The sequence below is a fragment of the Narcine bancroftii genome, chromosome 11, assembly GCF_036971445.1.
Source record: "Narcine bancroftii isolate sNarBan1 chromosome 11, sNarBan1.hap1, whole genome shotgun sequence".
Classification (NCBI taxonomy): Eukaryota; Metazoa; Chordata; class Chondrichthyes; order Torpediniformes; family Narcinidae; genus Narcine; species Narcine bancroftii.
Genome location: NC_091479.1, coordinates 7,268,604 through 7,285,545, shown reverse-complemented (window position 1 = coordinate 7,285,545; position 16,942 = coordinate 7,268,604). Strand labels below are relative to the sequence as shown.

At 52.5% G+C, this 16,942-nt stretch overlaps 1 protein-coding gene across 1 annotated transcript; it reads right to left on the bottom strand.

Moving 5' to 3' along the window:
• Positions 1 to 808: 808 nt before the first annotated feature.
• serinc4 (serine incorporator 4) lies at positions 809 to 15,262 on the bottom strand. Its single transcript, XM_069902424.1, has 12 exons — positions 14,767 to 15,262; positions 13,304 to 13,471; positions 11,996 to 12,174; positions 11,062 to 11,141; positions 9,903 to 9,996; positions 8,476 to 8,687; positions 6,727 to 6,822; positions 4,821 to 4,947; positions 4,587 to 4,659; positions 2,989 to 3,025; positions 2,177 to 2,321; positions 809 to 1,093 (listed from the first exon to the last, which is right to left on the bottom strand). The coding sequence occupies exons 1-12, from the start codon at positions 14,791 to 14,793 to the stop codon at positions 928 to 930; spliced, it is 1,404 nt and encodes a 467-aa protein (XP_069758525.1). The 5' UTR covers positions 14,794 to 15,262; the 3' UTR covers positions 809 to 927.
• Between the last annotated feature and the right edge of the window lie 1,680 nt (positions 15,263 to 16,942).

Sequence of the window (16,942 nt, the reverse complement as noted above, 5' to 3'; positions counted from 1 at the left end):
GAGTGGGAGCTGTGAGACCTCCAGATGTGTGGCCATACCTGATGTAATTATCACAGTTCCTGCCTCTTCCCAACAACACAGAGCATTAAACCTTCCGGTCTCAGAACCAAAGGAAGATCAAGTCACACATCGCTCTGTGAGCGAATCGGATTTCCTTCTAGAGTGGACTTTCTGTCCGTCCACTGTCTGGAGGAGACGCGTGGGTTCAGAGTCAGGAAAGGCCAAGCTGGAAGCACGTCTCTGATGGGAGGTGTCTCTCGGCCCCAGGCCACCACAGGGCTCTCTCCTCTTCACCTGCAGCCTGGGGCGATCTGAGGTTTCCTACAGGTCCCACAAGTAACTCCAACCGAGGTCAAAGGGCTCTTCAAGCAATTGCTGCAGCTGGCCAGGGTTGGGGCTGTCTCCTCACACTCACCCACTAATCCTCACCCCCACACACACCCCCCACCTCCTTACCCTCACCCCACATCCCCCCCACTCACACCCATCACACACCCCAACCCTCACCCCCTTACCCTCAAACACCACACATACACCCCCCATCTCCTCACCCCACACCCAACCCACACCCCCAAACCCCACACACACAACCTCAACCTCCTTGCCCACACCCCCTCACACACCCGTGACCCACACGCCTCTCACCCTGACCCACCCCAACAGTCACGTTAACCTCTCTCCTTCACCCCAACACTTACCCACTTATCCCTTGTCCTCATACACCCACCCCTATACCTTTGTCCTCAGATTCAGTCTCAACCTTACCCCCCCATCCTCTCATACACTCTCACCCCCTCAATGACACCGTGATCCCCTCATTGTCACCCCTAGCCCCAGCCCCTCACCTGGTCACAATCTGCCCACCCAGACCAGTTGCTGGGTCCAAACTGGGGACTGCTCAGTCGCTGGTGGTGGGAGAGGAGATGGCTAATCTGCTTGAACCACACGGCGCCTCTCACTGGACAGGCAGCACGGGGGAGACAGAAGGATGAGAAGATACAAGAACAGGCACAGCCAGCAGGAACAGCACTTCACCCAGAACGTAGACCAACTCCCCTGGGAAAAGACCGTCTCTAGCGTGGCCGACTCGTAGCTGGAGCCAGGGAGAGAGGGGAAAGAGGAGTGTGAGAGGCAGAGGGAGAGAAAGGTGGGTAGAAAAAAGGAGAGACAGAAAAAGCGGTGGAGAGAGAGAGATGGGGTAGAGAGGAAAAGTGTGGGAGAGAGAGGGGATGGAGAGGGGTTAAAGAGAGGGGGTGGGGGGGGTAGAGGAGGGGGTAGAGTGGGTAGAGAGGGGGGTAGAGGGGGGGTAGAGAGATAATACAGTTGCACTGAGACAAGCCCATTGTTGAGCAGATCAGGGACACTCAACTAGAAGCTTCAGCTCCTCTATAGCTGAGGTTCCTGCATCGCAGTTGTGTGGGTCTGTGACCCAGCAACATCCCCTGCTTCCCCCACTAATGTGCATTGTCCACAGAATAAATGAGGCTATTCAGCCCATCACTCCATGCCTGTGCTTCAGCTGCACCCTTCCCTTGACCCCTGTCCCTATGAGTTGGTCATGGATTCCCAGTGTGGGCAGGGGGAAGTTCCTGTCCCTGACACCACAAGGCGATGGATCAACTAACTTCAAGGGATCAAATGTGGCTTTGCCCGTTTCTCTTCAGCACACCCCCTGACCAGTAGGGGGTTTGATCTTTGAAACAGCAGCTCCTTCTCTCACTGCCCTCCCCATCCAGAGGGGCTACAATCCAGGCAGGTACAGGAGCAGGCAGGAATGCTCCCTGACTCCTCTGAGGAAGCTGAGGTATCCTCGGTACAGTGCCCGAACTCAGATCTCTCTCTCTCTCACAAACACACACAGAAACGGCCTCATGTGTGCATAGAAACACACTCACACACTCCAGTGACCTCAGACAAACAGTGCACCCAGAAACACTGTACTGGGGAGAGAAGTGCTGAGGCCAGATGTGGCTCTCCCCACAAGACAGTTGATGACTAGTTGCCCAGCAATTAAACATGGGCCTGGAACTATGCGTAAAATCTTTGGCTCAGCCCAGCAGGCAGACTGTTGTACAACCCATCTCACCAGCAATGGTGCTGGCCCTTCCCAGGTCTGATCGGAGGGTGACCCAGCCCCTGACACTGCATGGGGAGAGGACTCTGAGACATCACTTACTTGAACCAGTTGGTCAGGGTCATCATGACATAAAGCGAGGCCAAGAAGAAGACAAAGTGGAAGGAGGAGTAGCTGTAGCAGACATGCTCCCGCTCGTTGTGGATCACTGCCTGGCCGCCGGCCGTCTCCACCTCCTGAGTGACCTCTGCTCACTCAGCCCATGGACAACCCACCAAGGACATAAGGGAACAAATTTATTCACTCCCACCTGTCGACCTGGGGAACAATCCCCTCCACCACCCCAGCATGAAACCAAGCACCACTCCTCCAATTAAATCCATCTTACAGGTACAAGGATTTAGCATTGGGGAGATCCGTCCTGTCAGGATCTGTACCCTGGGGAGAGTCGTCCTGTCAGGGATTGTACCCTAGGAAGAGTGAGTACATTCAGGGGCTGAACTATTGGCAGGAGAGACCGCAACTAGGGGACATAGCCTCAAGATCCAGGGGGTAGATTTAGGACGGAGATGAGGAGGAACTGCTTTTCCCAGAGGGTAGGGAATCTGTGGAATTTGCCGCAGTGAAGCAGTGGAAGTGACCTCAGTAAATATTTTTAAGACAAGGTTGGATAGATTTTTACATAATAGGGGAATTAAGGGATGTGGGTAAAAGGCAGGTAGGTGGGGATGAGCCCATCATCAGATCAGCCATGATCTCATTGAATGGCGGAACAGGCTCGATGGGCTGGATGGCCGACTCCTGCTCCTGTTTCTTATGTTCTGATGAATCCTGGGAGAGTCACCCCCTCAGGGTCTGTACCCTGGGGAGTCAATATATTAGGGTGAATTTTGGGAGAAAAAGAATTCACTCACCTTCCTCATCGAGGCAGCAGAAAGTGCAGGAAGCTTTCTGGAATGGAAGAATTCAGAGTGAGAGGGTGGGAAGCCAGGAGTCAGTCATGGGAAGGCGGGGTGTGGGAATTCAACCAGAGCAGCGGGAAGGGGGAAGAGGAGAGAAACATCCAAAAATTCAAATATTCCACGTCATCAGGAGTGGAGGTGAGGAATAGGTGTCGTGTATTATCTCCTCCCAACTTTTAGATTCTGCACCCTGACCTGTGCTTCAAGCCTCGAAATTGGATTAATCTGCTGCCTCCTGTGCTCCCATTGTGGCCTTCTCTACATCAGAGAGGCTGGGCACAGGCTGGGAGATCGCTTCACTTTGTCCGCACCAGTGACAGGGACCTCCCTGTGGCCAACTATTTCAGTTCTGCGCCCCATTCCCACACTGACATGTCTGTCCACGGCCTTTTGTAGTGTCACCTCAAGCCAAGACCACCCGTGAATTGGAGGAGCGACAGGGCCAGTGATCGGGTCTGGGGTTCGAATCCCGCGCTCTCTGTAAGGAGTTTGTGTGGGTTTTCCCGGGGGCTCTGGTTTCCTCCCACCCTTCAGAACATACCAGGTTAATTGAGTGTAATTGGGCAGCATGGACTCGTGGGCCGAAATAGCCCGTTACCATGCAGAATGTCCAATTAAAATGTCTATAAAAACATCTGATTTTCCGTCTGGGCCCTCTCCGACCTGACGGCATTAACGCCAACTTCTCCGGTTTCTGTCAGCCTTCTCCCCCCCTCCCCATCCCTCTGCCTCGTTTCCTCCAGGTCTCCACCCCTCCCCCTGTTTGCAGGTGAGCCCTCCCTCCCTTATCCATCTATGACCTCCTGCCTGTGGGACCTGCTCCTCCCCCTGTCCCCACCCCACCCCCACTATTTTGTTCGTGCGCCTGATGACATTTTATTCATTTCTTCATGAAGTGCTCAAGCCCCGAACATTGCAAATGTACAGGACACGGTTGGCCCTGCAGAGCTTCTCCAGCGTTTTGTTCTTAACCTTCCTTCCCACCATGTCACCTTCAGGCAACTCCGGATTTCGATCCCGATTCTGTGTTGAGCAACATTCCTGAGCACCCGAAGTGTCTACACCATTTGACTCCATTGCGCTTGCTACATTTTCAATTCCTCCTGCCAATGCGGGCTTGTGTCTGGCTGCCAATCTACTGTCCAAGTCCTGAAATCCGGACTGCTCGGGGATTGGGTCGGTCCGCATTCTCGGGCAGTGCTTTTAACATTCAAATTGAAGGAGGAATGAGGAGAGGAGCAGGTAAATGCAGCACCTTCACCGATCAAAACAAGCACTTTTAAAGAGAAATCAAACCAACGAGCACAGTTTCTTGTTGCCACTGCATTTAAAACTGCCTGACTGCTTTTGCAAAGTCCGGATTCCGGGGTGGTCCGGATTTCTGGACTTCGACTGAAATTGATTTATTTTTTGTAAAAAATGGCATTTTTAGCAATTTCCCTGCCACAACGCGACATATTTCGTGACCCATAAATTCTGATGGAAGTGGGCAGTAGGATGTTGGCAAGGTGGTTCCTGGAGGGGCTGGGGGCAAAGGGAGGGACACTGACCTTGAACTCGTATCTGTAAACACGCAGCATCCAGGAGGGCCCGAAGACTTTGGCCAAGTAGGAGGCTTCGTTGCTGGGGAGAACGGAGAGAGCGTCAGGCAGAACAGGTGGCAGGACCGAGAAGCGGCGAGGAACGGCGTGGCACCCCCTGCACGCTCGCCTTCAGCCCTGCTCTCGCATGATCCCCAGCCATCCAGGGAGGCGAGGGCCCAGACACCCCACGACCTGACTTACCATGCAAACAGAACACAGCAGTACATGAAGGCTGCTCCAATGATCGTGATCATCTTGCCCTCTGCCAGTTTTCCATCCTCGCCAACGCTCGGGTAACAGATGGAAATGTTCTGCCCCTCATATTCCACTGAGAGAATGAGAAAAACCATCACTCGCTTCCCACAGCAGGACCACCACCCAGAGGGAAACTCACTCAAGCATCGAAAATCGGTTGACACCTACTGCACTGTGAGGACGCCCACATGAAACTGGCACCTCTGATGGACCAGCAGCTGACTGTCCTACCCCCCGTCTCCCTCCCCATTTTAATTTAGACATACTGCATGGTTCCAGGCCTGGAAAAGCCCAGGCAGACACGGGGAGAGCGTGGGGAAACTCCAAAGAGACCGCGTTGGATTCGAACCTGAGTCGCTGGCGCTGTGACTGTTTAGCCTGCACTCTTTTTTTTTTAATTTTATATTTTTATTTTTCACACCATAAATCACATTAGCCATGATATACACTATTTCTTTTTCACACATATACAGTGACTTTTTCTCCCCCCCCCCCTCCTCCCAAGCCACCCCCCCACCCCCCCCTCTCATCCATTTTAGGTATACAATCTAGGTTGCATTAGGCCAGTCAGACAATGTTGTCATTCAACAAAATTACACCAGAAATTCTACTGAGTCCATTCTTTTCTTTCCTTCTCCTTCCATCAACTTAGGTAATGTTTGTCCCCGGTAGGTTTTCGCTATTGTATTTAATCTAAGGCTCCTATACTTGTTCGAATATTTCAATATTATTTCTTAACCTATATGTTATTTTTTCTAATGGAATACATTTATTCATTTAAATTTAGTAGTTTCTTCCTTTTAATTTGGTTATGTATTCCATTAATATTTAAAGTCATATAGTTCAGCGTAGCCCTTTTATATTTTGTTTATCTTCTCTTTCCGTTTTTCCATCATTACCTTTCCTCCTTTTCCATTTCTGTTTTCTTATTTTCAACTCTTTATAAGACAACATTCCTACAACATCCAACATTTTCCTTATTCTCCTATTTCTATCTTATTTATCCCCAATCTCCCCTTCACCTTAACCTGCACTCTTTGAGGGAGAGGCAGAACCTGAGAATGTGGTACAGATTACTGGGCTATGTCTCGCCAGCAGGAGGCCACTCAACCCCTCCATCCTGCTGCTTTCAGGCAAATCACATGATCTCCACCCACCCCTTCCCTCCCTTCCTTCTCAAAGAGCTGCCTCCCTCTACATTAAGAATATTGGGATCCTACATTGGGAGCATAGAAGGATGAGAGGAGACAGTAGAGGTCTACAAGATTAGGCGAGGTGTAGATCAGGTGGGCAGCCAGCACCTGTTTCCCAGGTCGGGAGTAGCCAACACCAGAGGACGTCTGTACAAAGTAAAGGGAAGGAAGTTTAGGGGAGACATCAGAGTTAAGTTTTTTTTTAAACAAAGAGAGTTGTGGGGGCCTGGAATGCCTTACCAGGGATCGTGGTGGAGACTGAAACATTAGGGGCATTTAAGAGACTCTTAAGACAGGCACATGGATGGAAGAAAATTTGAGGGTTACGGGAAGGGAAAGTTTAGTTTTATTTTGGTTGGAATATATAGGTCGGCACATCAAGGGCTGAAGGGCCAGTACTGTGCTGTAGTTTTCTGCCTTCTATGTGCTCCCACGAAGTTCCACAGACCAGGAATCCTGAGAAAACCCATTTTGCCTCCACTTGGATGAACACGGGTGACCTCGAGTTCAAGACCCTCCTGCAGGAGGTAACATCCTTTTCCCCACCACCCCCTCAACACCACCCAGATCTTGCAGGTTTGAATCAAGTCCCGTCGCAGTCTTCTAACCTCACAACCCACCCACCCATCCCGTGCCCTGGGATCTTGCCGTGTACTGACCTGTCTCAGGGGGCCGGCTGGAGAGGGCAGAGAAGGTCAGGTACATCACGTAGCAGCTGATGATGGAAGGCTGCAACAGGCCACTGTGAGGCTGTTCTGTAACCAGAAACAAAAGGCTGAGACCAGCACAGGAGAGACTCCCTGTTCAAGTCAACCTGTACAGTAATAAAACCAACAACAGCAGAACCAAAGAGCATACAATCACTTCTTTATTGTATTATGCTCAAAGGAATGAGGGGCAGAGTAAACAATGCAATTCATTCTCTGCACTGAGCCCCACTCAAAGTAACAGGATCCTTTTACAATTTATATCGTCCTTTAGACAGGTGCTACATGTAGTTTTACATGTTTTTCACGATTGGAAACCTATTGTTTTTTCTACTTTTGTCCTTCACAGTTACAACCCAACAACTTTCCGATACACTATTATCTCTTACTTAATCCTCCTGTCCCATTCTAGTTTTAATACTTCCATCCCATTCTAGTCATACCATACTCTGCAGCTGTGGACTGCCTAACATATTAAATCTTTGTTGGACAACTTACTGCAGCAGAACCCCTCCCCCTTCCCATAATTCTTTACATCCCAGCCTTGGTCCAGCATACTGAACGCAGGCCCAGGCCCCAAACACGGATCCCAGCCGAGGGCAATGCATGAAGAACACAGACTTAGACTCAATATGCAGAACCTAGCACCAGTCCCTGACACAAATACCAGTCCCAGGTCTTGCACGGAAATAACAGACCTGGGCCCCAAACCCAGACCCCTGCCCTTGGCTATGCATTCAAAACACAGACCTGGGCCCAAACGCAGGCCCCAGTCCTGGGCTGTACATGCAAAACACAGACCTGGGCTCAAACACAGAATACAGCCCCACAGACCCCATCCACCAGTGAACACTGATCCCTAAACACAAACTGTACCAGTAGAACCACACAGTCCACCATCTTTTTTATAAAAACAGACAAATTTTATTCAAACTACAACATTACAAACACAAAACTCAGATGGAGTTCCAACTAAAACCAAAAGCCACCGTAACATGTGCAACAACACCATGAGAAGCAGAAATTACAACCACCCCTTTATTACACAGTATCACACCAAATTAAAACGTGATTTTCACCATTAACCACACACACGCTCGTCTGGGAGGCTCACCTTCCCAGAACTCACCCACTGTTCCCCTCGGACACTGCATGGTCCTGGCAAGCCAGGTTGTAACCCCAAAAGACAGGCAGGCAGTCAGGTCACCCCACCCCCTTGATCGCCAGCCGCCTCGACCTGTGAACGGCCAGTTTCAACAACCTCACAAGGAGATCCACTGAACGTCCGCCCCCCCCCCCCCCACCACCCGAACTGGGCGGCCGTAGATCAGGAGTGTGGGGCTAAAGTGCAATCAGAATTTGAGGAGTAGGCAAAAATCCACCACCCTCACACACACCCCAACCCTTTCACACACATATAGACATTTATGCACACAGCACATGGGTCTACACCTGCCCTTACACAAACACACCAAAGCCTCACACATTCTACTTCACTCCCCTTCACTGAGCCTGCCTTCCCCTTCCTCAGACCCTGCCTTCTGCCAAGATGCTCCCAACAAACAGCTCCAACCTAGTTGCCCCAATTGCAAACGATGGGTCTCCAGACCCTTGATCCCTTTAAGGATCACATCAATATCTTGCACGATGTCACACCAGTGAGGAGGGCTGGGACCAGAGGAAGATGCTGGAGAAACGTACTCTGTTGAACGTAGGATGTGCTGGACAGCGCTGACACCAGGAAGCAGAGGCTGAGGTTCAAGATCAGGAGCGCCTTGTTGAGGCCACAGCCTGCTGGGTGGGTGTAGAATTTGAACATCAGGGAAAATGCCATCACAGCCACCGTGTAGAACAGGAGAGTAACTGCCAGCACCGCAACACTCCACAGCTTCCTATCTGCCGCTCCAGTCATCCTGCAGAAGGGACACACACCAAGTGGAAGCAACAACTGACCGTCAACATCTCAACCACTAGCGAGTGCCCTGACTCAAGCTTATTCCTTCCTTCAGTCACCCCCTCTGAGTCCCAGATGGGGCAGCAGGAATCAGACAAAGGAAACCTCTCTCGTTCCCATCACACAGTCCAAGGGGGAGATGCAGGGTAGCAGATTTTGGAATAATGAGAGGGGATCTTATAGAAACGTATAAAATTATAAAAGGCATAGATCAGATAGAGGTGGGTAAGTTGTTCCCATTGCTGGGGGAGCCCAGAACTAGGGGACATTGCCTCAAGATCCAGGGGAGTAGATTTAAGTCAGAGATGAGGAGGAACTGCTTTGCCAGAGGGTGGGAAATCTGTGGAATTCGCTGCCCACTGAAGCAATGGAGGTGACCTCAGCAGATATATTTAAGACAAGGTTGGATAGATTTTTACATAGTAGGGGAATTAAGGGATATGGGAAAAGGCAGGTGGGTGGAGATGAGCCAATCATCGGATCAGCTGTGATCTCATTGAATGGTGGAGCAGGCTCGACGGGCTGAACGGCTGACTCCTGCTCCTAGTTCTTATCACCGAGCATCACAAGCGAATGGGTCGTGGAGAAGACGCCAGACGCCCCACTCCAGCCTGCTGCTCAATTCTGAGCGATGTGTCTGCAGCTTCCCTGGAACCATCATCCCTGAATCTCATTTTCCCCAGGTAAAAGCAGAGAAGGGGGAGGGGGGGGCAGTTCCAATGTTCGGGTCATTTGGAGAGACGTACAGAAGGCTTGAGAAGGAAGCAAGCAAGTGGGTGAAAGGAGGTGGTTCTCTGCTGCAAGACATAGAGGAACGAGGTCAGAACGGTGCAGAGACCGGCTGAGTTTCTCCAGCATCAACTGTGCGTTTACAGCGGACATTCGTCTTTCACTCCCTCAGGTACATGGATAAGAAAGGTTGAGGGGGATAGGGACCAGCTTGGTTGTCGTGGACAACATGGGCCGACTGTCCCACTGACCAAAGTTCTGGTCACTAACCTCCTCCTTGCTCCTCGAGCCCTCATCACATGAAAGGGGCTCCGTAAACGGGGGTTGTTGTTGGTGAGTGCGAGCACTCAGCCGCCGAGTCAGACCGGGGGTGCAGGATCCTGCTGGCCTCTGTGGACTTGTCACGGGGAGGGGAACAGTCAGACGTCCAGTGCAGGGAACTCACCAGTTCTTGTTCCAGAAGTGGGCAAAGACGGTGATGAGGGAGAGCTGCATGAGGATGAACAGCAGTGCGCCAGTCAGGCCAACGTATCGCCAAACTGCATTGCCCGGCCAACAAAGGGCACGGGCACAGCCACAGATCCATGCGGTGACACCAGACATGGCCACAGATCCACGAAGTGACACCGGGCACGGCCACAGATCCACGCGGTGGCACCGGGCACATCCACAGATCCACGCGGTGACAGGTCCACACGGGCACAGATCCACGTGGTGACACCGGGCACGGACACAGATCCACGCGGTGACAGGTCCACACGGCAACAGATCCATGCAGTGACATCGGGCATGGCCACAGATCCGCGCGGTGACACCGGCCACGGCCACAGATCCACGCGGTGACACCGGGCACAGCCACAGATCCACGCGGTGACAGGTCCACACGGCCACAGATCCACGCGGTGGCACCGGGCATGGCCACAGATCCACGTGGTGACGGGTCCACACAGCCACAGGTCCACACGGGCACAGGTCCACACGGGCACAGGTCCACACGGGCACAGGTCCACACGGGCACAGGTCCACACGGGCACAGGTCCACACGGGCACAGGTCCACACGGGCACAGGTCCACACGGGCACAGGTCCACACGGGCACAGGTCCACACGGGCACAGGTCCACACGGGCACAGGTCCACACGGGCACAGGTCCACACGGGCACAGGTCCACACGGGCACAGGTCCACACGGGCACAGGTCCACACGGGCACACCGGGCACGGCCACAGATCCACGCGGTGACAGGTCCACACGGACACCGATCCACATGGCACAAGGTATAACATACAAGTGCAAGAGGGGGTTGGGGGTAGATGAAGAAAGAAATGGGAACGTTTTATTCAGTCATGTGATCTCAGTTGTTTTCACAGTAAGTGGGCCTTACTTCTCCCTCCACTCTCCCACTAAACGGCAGGTTAACTCATTCTTTGTGGGCACAATTCCTGCTCCTTGTCCCCTCCCTGATACCTCACTAGAACACGGGGGACATGAGATTCCGAGCCAGGGTCTATAGTTAGAGACCATTCCCATGAGTGCTGGAGCAATATCTCTGTCCCCAACAGGAAGGGTCACCTTTGGAGGAGGAGAGGGAATCAGTTTTGCTCACCATGGAGAAATGATTCATCTGGAATAAAAAAGGCAGCTGCAGAAATGCCGACAAGGATCAGGAACTTCAGAAACCAAAACCTGCGGAGTCAAAAAGATAGAGAGCAGCACGGACACTGGGACCCACTGGGACAGAGCAACACGGGCACTGGGACAGGGCAATGCCAGACGTGGGATCGAGCAACGCAGACACAGTGACCCCCTGGAACAGAGCAACACGGGCACTGGGACAGGGCAATGCAAGACGTGAGATCGAGCAACGCAGACACAGTGACCCCCTGGAACAGAGCAACACGGGCACTGGGACAGGGCAATGCAAGACGTGGGATCGAGCAACGCAGACACAGTGACCCCCTGGAACAGAGCAACACGGGCACTGGGACAGGGCAATGCAAGACGTGGGATCGAGCAACGCAGACACAGTGACCCCCTGGAACAGAGCAACACGGGCACTGGGACAGGGCAATGCCAGACGTGGGATCGAGCAACGCAGACACAGTGACCCCCTGGAACAGAGCAACGTGGGCACTGGGACAGGGCAATGCAAGACGTGAGATCGAGCAACTCAGACACAGTGACCCCCTGGGACAGAGCAACGCGGGCACTGGGACAGGGCAAAGCAAGACGTGAGATCGAGCAACGTTGACACTGGAACCCACTGGGACAGAGCAACACGGGCACTGGGACAGGGCAATGCAAGACGGTGGATCGAGCAACGCAGACACAGTGACCCCCTGGAACAGAGCAACACGGGCACTGGGACAGGGCAATGCCAGACGTGGGATCGAGCAACGCAGACACAGTGACCCCCTGGGACAGAGCAACGCGGGCACTGGGACAGGGCCAGAGAAACACTGTGAAACACAGGGAGAATCGGTGCAGGTGTGGGATGGACTGGGATAAGGCAGCACAGAGCGACATGTTGAGCTCATTACCCATTGTGAATCAGAGCCCTGAAATCGCGACTGGACTTCACGTTGACCAGGATCACACAGAGGAGCAGGTAGAAACAGGCCGTCCCAAAACACACCCTGTACACCGCTGAATATCCAATCACCTTGTCACAGTCTGACCCCGGCTGCAAGTGCTCGCACAAGATTCCAAAGAAAGGCACCTAAACCACAGGAAGCAAAGCACACGGTCGGGAAAGTCTGTCCTCACACTGGCACGTCAGCGTGGCCGCTGGTGTGGACCCATGGGGAGCCCTGAGCGGAGATGCAGCACAGCCCCGCCGGGTCCAACCGCCCAGCCCAACGACTCCGCCAAGGCTTTAAGGGTGGCGCCTAGGATCGGCAGACTCCGGGGAAGAGGAGGACTGGCCCCAGGCCACTCCAGGCAGCAATCAGGTTCCTTCACATGGGGATGGGCCAGGAGCAACAGGAAGCAGGAGTGGCCCATTCCGAACCTGCGTGAGCCAGGGGCTTGCCAACTCGACAATAACTCTGCAGTGAAGTGTGGAGAGACACCAAGTTCCTTGGAGTTCGCTTAACTACTGACCTACCGTGGACACTCAACATCTCCTCACTTGTCAGGAAGGCACAACAGCGACTGCACCTCCTGAGGAGACTGAAGTGGGCCAGGCGACCGGCCACAACCTTCTACAGGAGCGCTACCGAGAGCGTCCTGGCCGGCTGCATCCCAGTGCGGGACGGGGCTCCTGCAGGGAAATGGATCAGAGGTCAATCCACGGGACCATTAGAGTGGCAGAGAGGACCACTGGGGTCTCTCCTCCTCCCCCACCCCAACCTCCACTGGGATCGTTGTCTGAAGAGGGCGAGCAAAATCATGGAGGACCCCCTTCCACCTTGCACACAGCATCTTTCTCCTGCTCCCGTCGGGGAAGAGATCCAGGAGGATCCGAGCCAGCACCACCAGGCTGAGGAACAGCTTCTTCCCAGGGCAGTGAGATGCTGAACGACCCAAGGATCTGCTCACACTGACCCTCCGAGACTCTCATATTCACGAAGCAATATTTATTTAAATACTTGTCCTGCATGAGTATTGTTCGTCTCTGTGTGTGTTATGCCTGGGTGTGTGTCTGCGTGTTTTGCATCGAGGACCAGAGAACACTGTACAAGTACAACCCGACAATCAGATGGCCATGAACTTGACTTGGCTTAAACCACCGTAACAGCCTACCATTGCATAGCACCTAGATCCTGGAGGGGTTGGTTCTGGACTAACAGGAAGGAGTCAGGGAGTGAAGCTGGTTGACCAGGGGAATGGTCAGTGGGAGTACTCACTCTCTCCCGCACTGATTCTGCGACAGTTCGGGACATCAGCAGGCAGCAGCCGGTGGAGCTGACGATGTGATAGAACGTGTACATCAGCCGGGTCCCGGACGACACTTTAATCCCTGGGAGGAACGAGCAGCAGAGGGAGCAAGGTGCCGGGCCACAGCAGCAGCAGATCTGGCCGGGGAAGAGAAGGCAAGGCAGCTGATGGAGCCGTGGTAACTGGAAGTCAGCCACAGTCTTCACAAGACAGCACCCCCCCCCCCCCACCCCCACCTGCTGATCCAACGAGAGGCAGCCCGGGCTTCCCAGTGTCCCGTCCATCCTAACACATGCGCCATCCCGACACGTTTCCAGGGCACAGGGGAGATCCAGAGGAAACTCCCTCTGCACTGCCCCATCACACACCCAGGGCACAGGTCAGGTTGAACATGAACTGTAACTCCATACCAAACCTTCGGGCTCCAGGACTGAAGGCCTGGGAAATCCAACAGCAATACCCAAGAGGAACTGGCTCTGTCCTTCCAGTCAGCCCCTTTCACACCTCCAACCCCTCCCCCCCACAGAAAGTGGGTAAATTTATCGGGCATAAGGCACCCGGAGGGCAGCGATTTATCTGGATTAATGTAATTCCACTCCAGTTACTAAACGAGGATTGTGACAGCCTTCAAACTCCATCACTTATTTTCTCTCCCCCTGAAGAGATCAGATTCTCCCTTGGATTGTCCATGAAGGGGTGACCCTCCCCTGGGTACAGTCCCTGAGGGGATGACTACCCGGGGTACAGACCTTGAGGGGGTGACCCTCCCCTGGGTACCGTCCCTGAAGGGGGAACTCTCGCCCGGGTATAGACCCTGAGGAGGATACCCTCCCCGGTGTACCGTCCCTGAAGGGGGAAGTCTGCCTGGGTATCAACCCTGAGGAGGTAACACTCCTGGGGGTAACGATCCTGAGGAGGTGACCCTCCCTGGGCACCATCCCTGAGGGGGTGACCCTTCCGGGGGTACCGACCCTGAGGGGGTGACCCTCCCCGGGGTACTGTCCCTGAAGGGGTGACTCTCCCAGGGGTACCGGCCCTGAGGGGGTGAACCACCCCGGAGCACCGTTCCTGAAGGTGCTGACTGCTTACAAAAGGTGTTTAAATATCAAGGTCTGGTGCCTGGGGTCCCAAGAGATTAAGTGATGTTGGTGGGACCTGGGACCTTCTGCCACCCCTGGCTCTGGTCTGGTTTGTAGGCTAAAAATTCCTTGAGTGAATCTGAAGATCTCTGACAGAATTTCAACCCTTTCCACATTTCACAGTGGGATGCCACTGAAGCTGTGGGATTACAGTTGCACTGCAGGATGCTGTTCGTTCACCTGCTCATATCTTACTCCAATCCTCCTCTACCGAGGCTCGGCTTCTCCTCTCACCTGCCCTTCCCTCTTATTCTCACATTCGTGATTCACTTCCTTTAGCCTAACATTCGTACCTGGGCTCGGAAACTGCGCTCACACATAGCTCCACTGCCGTAATGGCGTCACGGCACCCACAGGTCCAATGCAGCCTGGGCAAGTCCTTGGTTCCCTTGTCTTGGGTCACACAGCCTCGGGATTCCCAACACCATGCTTCAGAGAGGGGCCAACAGCAGGAATCACTCGGTCTTGTCTTGAATGCAGCAGGAGTACCCAACTCTCCATGAGACAGTCTTGCCTGTTTTGTGTGATGCCTGCAGACTGATCTTTCCGCTGGAATGTCAAACCAGCATTAATACAGCGATTATCCACAAATCCCTCCTTAAATCGTCTTAATGGATGAAAATAGACAGTGCACTGAACACTAAACCCTCAGCCACTGCCCTGACACAGGGCGGAGATGTACCTGAAATCCATCTGCTTTGTCCGCCCCAAAGCCTGGAAACAAGTACGAGACCTGCCAAGCCTGTGAGAAGCTGTTGTTGTTCATCACACATCAGAATTAAACCTCTCACTGACTCCACAGCAGATGCATATCATTGCTCTCCACTCAATCCTGGATCATCCAGAAAACAGCAACTCATACATTCGGCTGCTCTTCGTTGACTACAGCCCAGCCTTCAACACGATTCCCTCAGTGCTGGTTAAGAAGGCCCAAAGCAACTGGATCCTTGATTTCCTCATCAGGAAGCAATGTCTTCTCCTCACTGACAATACACACAGGTGTTCCCCTCTGCTCCATTCACTCTACACCCATGACTGTGTAGTCAGGCACAATTCCAGTGCTATTTACAAAGCTACCAATGACAGTTGTTGGCAGAATCGCAAACACCAACAAGGAAGTGTTCAGGAGGGAGAAAGATCAGCTCATTGAGTAGTGTCACACTTCAAAATTAGCAAAACCAAGATGATTGTGGACTTCAGGAGGAACTCAGGAGAAGATGAGCCAGTCCTCAGCAGTGGAGAGGGTGTCAATATCTCCTAGGATTTGACCTGAAGCCTCCACATTAATGTAACCATGAAGAAGACTTGCCAGCAGCTATACTTTGTGAAGAGTCTGAGATTATTGAGAATGTGACTGAAGACTCAAAAACTTCTACAGGTGTACCGTGGAGAGCATCCTGGCTGGTGCCAACTCTCAGGCCAATAAACTCTAGAGGGTTGTTAACTCGGCCTGTGACATCACGCATCACGGGCACCAGACTTTACTCCATCATCTACAAGATGTGGTGTCTTAAGAAAGCAGCCTCTATCCTCAAAGACCCCCACCACCCAGGCCAGGCACTCCACTCTGCTACCATCAGGGAAAAAGGTCCAGGAGCCTAAAGACAAGCACTTAGCCGCACAAGGACAGCTTCTTCCCCTCCGCCACCAGATTCCTGAATGATCAATGAACCACTTTGCCTTTTTCGTGCACTATTTTTGATTGTTGTTAGGTGGTTTATATCAATGTTTTCACCATGGTGCTGGCACAAAACACCGAACTTCATGACCTGTTCATGACAATAGATTGTGATTCTAACGACCAGAATAGCAGGCCAGCAGTTTGAAAACATTACTGAATGTTAGTCACTGCCAGGACTGATACTTTTCGCCCTTGAGCTGTTGTTAGCGCTAGCTGAGAAAACCTTCTTGAACCTCTGCTGTTCCTCTGGTGAAGACAAATTTGTTGCACTGTCGTGAAAAGAAGCTCCAAGCTTTGGACTGAGTGATGTTGAAGGAGCAGCAATGAATTTCTAAGCCAGGGTGGTGGGTGATTTGGAGGGGAACTTGCAGAGGTCTGTTGCCTTCATTCGTCCTCATGCAAGGCACTAGTGCATCAGATGCTATGTGCAATTCAAGCACAGTGCTGAGGTTTATTGTCAGAATAAATACATGACATCATACACAACCCTGAGATTCTTGTTCCTGTGGACAAGGCAGAATGACCACTTATTGGCAATGCAAAAAAACTGTATTCAACGTATACTGTATATGCAAATAAATAGATGGAAACAGACTGTGCAATAGAGAAGAAAAATATCAATAAAGTGAGTCCCTGATTAAGTTTGTTGTTGTCTGATGGTGGAGGGGGAGGAGCCGTTCCCCACAATGTCAACTCAGAACCATTTCTCCACAGCAGACACTTTCAAATTGCAGCACTCCTTGGACCTGGGTCATGTGGGCAGGGTGAGCCTTTCAAATAGCAGCCTA

Coding starts and splice junctions, on each gene's coding strand:
- serinc4 (XM_069902424.1), bottom strand. CDS start 14,793: ATGTGTGAGCGCAGTTTCCGAGCCCAG. Junction 3,026..4,586: donor TTTACAGATACGAGTTCAAG/GTCAGTGTCCCT, acceptor CTTCCATTCCAG/AAAGCTTCCTGCACTTTCTG. Junction 2,322..2,988: donor CTGCTGCCTCGATGAGGAAG/GTGAGTGAATTC, acceptor CTGAGTGAGCAG/AGGTCACTCAGGAGGTGGAG.